The following is a 7,963-nucleotide window of genomic DNA, read 5'->3' as shown; positions in this document are numbered from 1 at the left end:
CCCACCCGCCCCTCGCCCTGTGCCAGTCGCTGGCAGACCACCGCGGCTGCGGGCTCGCCTTTGCCGGGAGCAGGACGCCTGAATATATTCCAAAACTGAACGATTTGGGCAGAGTCGAAGCATTCTGTCTTCCCAGAGGCCCCAGTCGAGGCCAGGACACTCATCATGGTGAAGGCTGGCTGCTGGCTGCTGGCTCTTTTTGTGGCCCTTTGGATTGACACTGGCCTCTGCAAGACGCGATCAAAATCAGGAGGAGGGCGGAGCAGAGGGGGCAGCCGTTCCTCCTCCCACAGTGAGGGGACCTGGGGCCAGTCCCATGGCGGTGAGTGGGGACAGACCCGTGGTGGTGGCGGGGGTCATGGAGGTCGCACCTACAGTCAGTGGAACAAACCCAGCAAGCCCAAAACCAACATGAAGCATGAGGCAGGCGACACGGCAGCCAGGGCGGTGGTAAGGGGTCTGGGTGGCTACATGCTGGGGAGGGCCATGAGCAGGCCCCACGTGCGCTTCGGCAGTGACTATGAGGACCTCTACTACCGCAAGAACATGTACCGTTACCCCAACCGAGTGTCCTACAAGCCTGTGGATCAGTACCGCAACCAGAACAGCTTTGTGCAGGACTGCGTCAATGTCACAATCAAGCGGCACACAGTCGCCACCAGCACTAAAGGGGAGAATTTCTCCGAGACCGACGTGAAGATCATGGAGCGCGCGCTGCAGCAGATGTGCACCACGCAGTACCAGGAGTCCCAGGCCTACTCCTACCACGCCGTGGCCGGCGTGGTGCTCTTCTCCCCACCAGAGATCCTCATCTCCTTCCTCATTTTCCTGACAGTGGAATAAGGAAGGCTTCCTGTTGGCACCATCCTCTTCATCTTGGTCCAGGTTGGGGGAGGGGTATCCAGCGGCAGCCCTTTTAGTGGTAGCATCTCATTCTTGCTTCTCTCTTTGTCCCCCACAGGCTAATACCCTTGGCACCAAATGACACTGGAAACCTCAGGGTAGACCCATATGAGATTTTGCACTGCCCCTTGGAGTCCTTCGTGGACCAGTGCAGGATGGTGCGAGTATAACAGCAAATAGTCAGCAGTGACTGTAGGGTTATTTTTGGTCTAGCGCACCAGGGTGAGGACGAAGCAGACCCCAGTTTTCACCTTTGCCTGAACCTCCGTGGCTCCTTCAGCAGCCGGAGCTCAGGACGCGAATGTCCCAGCTTAGCAGTGATTTTTATAGCAGTTTGGAATTTTTTTCTCTTCCACTTTAAGAAAACCTGACAGCATTTCTGCCAAATTTCAAAAAAAAAAAAAAAAAGTCACATGGTATTCATTCAAAAAACAGAAAAGCAAACAATAGACATCCTTCGCCCTCAGGCTGCAAGCTCAGCCTGCGGAGCACGTGGTCTATGTGCACAGAGAACCTGTGCCCGGGGGAATGCACAGCAGTTACCGAATCAGGAGAAAAATGATTGTGCGGCCCTCCGCCTCTAAGAGGAGCGAGCAGTCACAGAAGGTGAGTGTGACAGTGCCACAGACAGAGGCTTCTGGGACTGAAGACGGGAGCGTCGCCCTTGGAGGCCACCTCTCGTTTGGGATGGGTAAAGCATCCACACATGGCACCCTTGCCTTCTGCACACTGACAGCAGGGCTTCTTTGTTCATTTACTGGAAACTAAAATGGTTTTAGCCTTGTTTGGGAGGAGCCAGGAGATGGTCACTCCGGGGAAGGCTGTGGTTGCAAAGCTCAGGCCTCCAGAGGATCACGCGATGACAGCATCAGCCTGCACGCAGGGATGCTCATGTGTCTGCACTTCTGTCTCAGAACTGTGCAAAACCAGAGTTAGCTTGAGTCCTTAGTTCCTAGAATTTGCTTTTAAATCAAAGAACAAGGAGACAATTTAAACGATAAGTTGCAGATGACAGAAATATCCACTCCAAGTGGAAGAAGAAGTCCTATTACTGTTGTTGAATTCAGGTCAGTTCTTCACTAAATTGTTCAATACTGTCACCTAGCAATTATCTGTTAGTGTTATTGGCTTGCACTACATGAGTATTCTATGTAAAACATATATATATATATATAACATATATATAACATATATATATATAACATATATATATATAACATATATATATAAATACATATTGCATATGGCAGCCGGAGAGATGGCTCAGTAGAATAAGTGCTTGACTGGCAAGAGCAAGGGCCTGAGTTCAATCCCCCATTCTGAGGGAAAAAAAAAAAAAACTGCACATATTGCATATGGCAAACTTAGAGGTTTTGTTTAGAGCAGTAACATCTAAAGTGTCTAATGCATTAGCCATTTTATAAGGCATTAAATCTAAAATGTGGGAACCCTTTTGTGTGGCCCTAGGCTTACAGTTTGCACTGAATAGCACTAACTGGTCTTTGAAATATGCATGTACTTTCTATTTTCTATATTTGTAACTTTGCATGTACTTCTTTTGTTGTATAAGAAGTATGGAAGTGTTTGCTATCTGGCAAATTAAACTGAGCTAAAATGACCACAGCCAAAAAATAAATAAAAATAAAATAGTCCTTGGTAAAATTTATCAGTACTTGCTGCAAGAGTCCATTTTCAGTGTGAAAACACTCGTGCTAGAAAAATAAAAAGCATCTTCTAAGAAAACAGAAATAACTCTATCAATATACTTTAAAATGTCAATAGAATTTATGAATTTACAGATAAATATTGAGCAAAATTGTTCAAAATACCACATCCAAGTTAAAAATCTGACTCCATGTTTTTTCTCACAATATTTATGTTCACTGAGTTTTACTGATGATCTTTTATAAACACCCAAAAAGAGAGTGTTATTACTAAATTACTCAAACTTCAAATACATATGGGAAAATCAATGAATGTATGAGTAAATATAAATTATGATATTCATGGGTGGTAACTGATAAACATCACAAGCAACTGGCTTTTTTTTTCCTTTTTTGATAAGGTTGCCTGAGGATATCTCAATTTTATTTAATCTTTCAAACAACAAGCATATTGATTCATTGTATTGTTTTCTCTGCCTCACTTGCATTACTTTTGACTCAGTCTTTATAATTTCCTTTATCCTATGAGCTTTAGGCTGATAATTCACCACCCTTAATTTCCCTTCCAGGACTGATTTCATTGTATCCTATAAGTTTCAGGATGTTGCACTGGCATGACTCTTTAATTGTAGGTACCATTTAACTTCTTTAATTTCATCTGTGACACAGCAGTTGTTCTATAGGGTTATTAGATTTTCATGTGTTCCTGGAGTTTATGTGGTTTTCTTTTGCAATTTCATTGCCCTATGGTCCAGTCGTAAGCATGATAAAATGTTATCCTTTTGCATTGTCTTAAGCATGTTCTAGGGGTTACTGTGTGGTATATTTTATAGGGTCCCATTGGCCACTGAGAAGAAAATATGTTCTGATATTATGGGCTAGAATACTCTGTAACTAAGTCCTTTTATTAAGTGCATTTATCCACAGGTTTGGTTCAGATCTTACATTTTTTTCTGTCTAGTTTATCTATTTGTGACAATGAGATACTGAGGTCCTCCATTACAATCGTGTTGGTGCATATTTGATCACTCCTGTCCGCTTACATTTTAAACGGCTGTACAGCCCTGTATTAGGTGCACATACAATTACAATCATTTCCTTTCTTCTAGGTTTCCCTTAACAATTCCCTCTTCTGATCAGTTGTGGGGATCCATTGGCCTCTCAGCGTACCCAGAGAGAGACAGTGGCAGGAATGAGGAAAACATAGACGAGAGAAAACATAGACGAGAGGCAAGAGCTAAGTTCAAGGGGAGGCCTCTTCACCTGCTGGGAAAAGGACCCAAACAACAATAATGGTGTTTATTCATACTCATGCAGAGTTAGAATCATGAGACACAAGGCTACCAAGCAACTAGTGGCTGAAATGGTCCAAGAAGGATGCTTTTCCCAAGACAGAAGTGGCTTAGCTGCCTTGGGCATTGTGGCCTTGTTCTGCCCTCACTGATAGGACTGATTTCCAGCTTAAGCCACTCCAAATAATCAGTCTTGTCTTGTAGACCACATTGTCTCTAAACAGAATAGTAACTCCTGCTTTTTTCTGGATTCCTGTCCTTTGGTGCCTTGTTTTCCATCCTTTGACTTTCCATCTATGAATTTCTTTTTTCTTTAGATTTACATGTATCTTTTTCAAGAGAAGAAAAAATAGTAAAAACGAACATTAGAAATGACACAGAATTTCACTAAACAGAATAAATGGAATTCTACAATACTTGTCATATTACATAATGTTGTCTTCCAATTAGTTGTTGACATACCAGATCTAAGCATGCAAAAATTATTTTTAGACACTATAAGAAATTTAAAAGGAAGGAAAATAAACTGCTTATTTTCCTTTAAGCAGTTAAAGCAGTAACTGCTCCCTTTGAATTTGAGTTCAACAAGTTACTTGAATCAGACATATTGAGTCTCATTTCCTGATGCACCCTACCAGTCTATTTCTCTTAATTGATGAACTGAGACCATTTAAATTGATGGTTATAACTGGTATGCACTGGGCTATCTTTGCCAAACAATCTTCCTGTTAATGGGTCCCTGTTGTTCCCCTCTGTTCAGTGGCTTCCCCTGCTTGGTGGTTTCTTTCTATTGAAACTCTTCAAATTCTAGGCATTGTTTTCATTTTCTAGACTGTCTTTCATAACAGCTGGTTTCATTGTCAGGAATTTTTTTCCTTGTTTTCTGTTAGGGAATTATTTTATTTATCCATTAGCTTTGAAAGATTTTGGGGGGATACATCAGTCTATTTTGGAAATTGTTTTCTTTTTAGGCTTATATAGTACTTTGCTGTAATCTCTGCTTGATTTGAGGGTTTGTGTTGAGAAGTCTCCTGTAATTCTGATGAGCTTTCCATAGTAGGTGATCCGTTTCTTGTCTCCAGTGGCTTTTGATATTCTGTTCTTTTTCTGAATTTCTGAGATCTTGATTCTTATGTGTCTAGGTATAGATTTACTGTAGTACAAAGAATACTGACATATTATAGAAAGACACAGAAGCATCTACATCTTCAAGAACAGGAGTCTTAGTTACTCTTCTCTCATTGCTGGGACAAATACCAGACACTCAAAATGAAGGAAGAAAAGTTTTATTTAGCTCGCAGTTATGGAAGGTTTCGTAGTTTGAAACAGCCTTACTTACATGCAAAGAACTCAGAGCCTTGTTTGCTTAGGAGAGAAGGTCAGTGTGTCTGTCTTCTCCAAACATCAACTCTCTGTCAGAGGTGGCCTGAATCGCAGACACTGCCAACCCGTGCTACAGGGTCCATGTCCATGAGGACCTGCTCCACACCTCAGAAAGGCCACAGACTGGAGGGCAGCACCAGCTGCCAGTTCAATGGTTAGCCCATCTCAGTCCCATCCCTTGAGCCTCAACCCTCAAACCTTGTGCCGCTCCTCGAGCCACGTCCACCCCATGACTTACATGAGGCTTTGTGGGGGACAACTAGAAATGAACTGTAACAGATATTCTAGAAAGAGACAGAAGCAACTACAACTTCAAAAACAGGAAAAAGAAACCACAAAGCAAGCAAGTAATTAAAAAGAGGGGGAAACTATGGAACCTACAGTAGCAGAATAACATGACAAAGGTAAGCCAATACATACCAGTTACAGTCATCAATGTAAACAGCCTCCATTCCCAATGGAAAGAAACAGACTAGCAAAGTAGATTAAGAAACAAAATCCAAACAATAAGCTGCATAAAAGAAACACATTTAACTCAAAAGGAAATTCACAGAATGAAAGTCAAAGGACAGAAAACAATTCCCCATGCCACAGGAAACCAGAAAAACAGTAAGGGTAGCTATTATGGATGCTAACAATATCAACTTCAAACCAAAAATCATACAAAGACATAAAGAAGATCACTACACACTTGTTAAGGGAAAACCACAAAAGGAAGAGATAACAATTATAAATATATATGCACCAAATGTAAGAACAGGCGACTACATGAGACACCGTTTAACAGCCATGAAAAGCAATCATACAATTGTAACGGGGGACTCTAACATACCACTGTCACAAAGACATAGATCTGGCAAAAACTCAGCAAAGAAATAACAGAACTAAGCAAACTTGTGAAGAAATGGACTTAGTAGAACTTTACAGTGTTTCACCCAGCAGCAATGCATACACATTCTTCTCAGCTGCACATGAGACATTCTGCAAAATAGATCATATGCTAGAACAAAGAGCATGCTTAAGGAAAAGCAAAGGAATTGGAATTATCCCACGCAAACTACCAGACCACAGTGCAATGAAACTGGAAATTATTTACAAAAGAAACTACAGAAACCCCATATAGGAGTGGAAATTAAGCAACAACCTTCTAAACAGTAGGTCACAGATGAAATTAAACAATATTTACAATCAAACTAAAATGTAGACACAACTTACCAAAACCTGAGGGATACAATAAAGCTGTCTTAAAAGGAAAATTTATAGAGGTAAATTCACCCATTAGGGAAACAGAACAAACTCAAATAAGTGATCTTATATTGCATATGAAGTTCCTAGAAAAAGAAGAGCAAGTCAAGCCCAAATCCCAAAGAAGGTAGGAAATTATAAAGATTAGAGAAGGAATTAATGCAAAGGAGATGAAAAAAATACAAACAATAAATGAATCAGAGGGTTGGATCTTTGAAAGAATAAATTTATAAACCCCTAGGCAATCTCATTTTTAAAAAGGGAAGAAAAATCCCAAATTCTTGCAATAAGGAATGAAAAGGGTGAAATCACCACAGACCCTAGAGAAATTCAGAACATCATCAGTGCCTACTTCCAAAATCTTTACTCTCAAAGGATGGAAAACACGGCCTAAATGGACAAAATCCTAGACACATATGAACTATAAAAGCTGAATCAAGAAGATATAAAACTTCTGAACAACATAATAATGAGAAACTGAGTTGAAAATGTAGTAAAAAAAAAAAAAAAACCTACCAACAAAGAAAAGCTCAGCTCCTGATGGAGTCACAGCTGAATTCTACAAGAAGTGCAGAGAAGATCTAATGCCAACTTTTCTCACACTCTTCAGTGAAATTGAAAGGGAAGCATGTCCTCCAAACTTATTCCTGGAGACAACTATTACTCTGATTCCAAAAGCAGAGAAAGAGCCAATTAAAACAGAAAACTACAGACCAATCTCTCTAATGAATATAGATGCAAAAATCCTCAATAAAATACTAGCAAACAGAATGCAGCAAATCATCAACAAGATTATACATCACGTCCAAGTGAGATTTCTCCCAAGAATGCAGAGATGGTTCAACATACACAAATCCACAAATGTAACACACCACATCAATAGAACCAAAAACAAAACCCACATGATCATCTCGATAGATGCAGAAGAAGCTTTTGGCAAAGTCAAACACTCATTTATGATAAAAAAAAAAAAAAACCCTATGGAGAGGGCTAGCGGGATAGCTCAGTGGACTACATGCTCTCTTAGGCAAGTGCAGGGACCGGGGTGCAATCCCGGGCACCGCATACCTCGCCAGCCCCAATCTAAGCATGGTGGCTCATTCCTGTAATCCCAGTGCTGGAGAGGCTGAAAACAGGAGAATCACTATGAGTCTGAATTACATAGTGAGACCCTGAACCAAGTACATAAAATTTAAAAAAAAAAAACCCTATGGAGAATAGAAATAGATAGTTTATATCTCAACCTGATAAAAGCCATCTATGAGAAACCAACAGCCAACATCATACTAAATGGGCAAAAACTGAAAACCTTCCATTTAAAATCTGGAAAAAGACAAGGATGTCCACTGTCTCCACTCCTATTCAATAGAGTTCTGAAAATATTAGTCAGAGAAATTAACAATAGAAAGCAAAAAAGGAGTAAGGGGCTCTCTGCTCCTGTGCGCTCCCGTGCGTCCGCGGATAGCAGATCTTCCC

General features: G+C 40.9%; 2 protein-coding genes across 2 annotated transcripts in view; both read left to right on the top strand.

Moving 5' to 3' along the window:
• The first annotated feature begins 19 nt into the window (after nt 1–19).
• On the top strand, nt 20–843 carry LOC101577537 (major prion protein-like). The gene has a single exon (XM_004644951.2). The coding sequence runs from the start codon at nt 166–168 to the stop codon at nt 841–843; it is 678 nt and encodes a 225-aa protein (XP_004645008.1). The 5' UTR covers nt 20–165.
• A 588-nt stretch (nt 844–1,431) lies between these two features.
• The window catches only part of LOC111813701 (glyceraldehyde-3-phosphate dehydrogenase-like), a 7,592-nt gene continuing 1,060 nt past the window's right edge, over nt 1,432–7,963 (top strand). Inside the window, exon 1 of the mRNA XM_023705128.1 lies at nt 1,432–1,509. Coding sequence (XP_023560896.1) covers nt 1,432–1,509 — 78 coding nt within the window. The remainder of the gene's footprint in view (nt 1,510–7,963) is intronic.

The sequence above is a fragment of the Octodon degus genome, unplaced genomic scaffold (genome assembly GCF_000260255.1).
Source record: "Octodon degus isolate 3935 unplaced genomic scaffold, OctDeg1.0 scaffold00214, whole genome shotgun sequence".
NCBI lineage: Eukaryota > Metazoa > Chordata > Mammalia > Rodentia > Octodontidae > Octodon > Octodon degus.
This window is presented reverse-complemented; position numbering and strand designations above follow the sequence as displayed.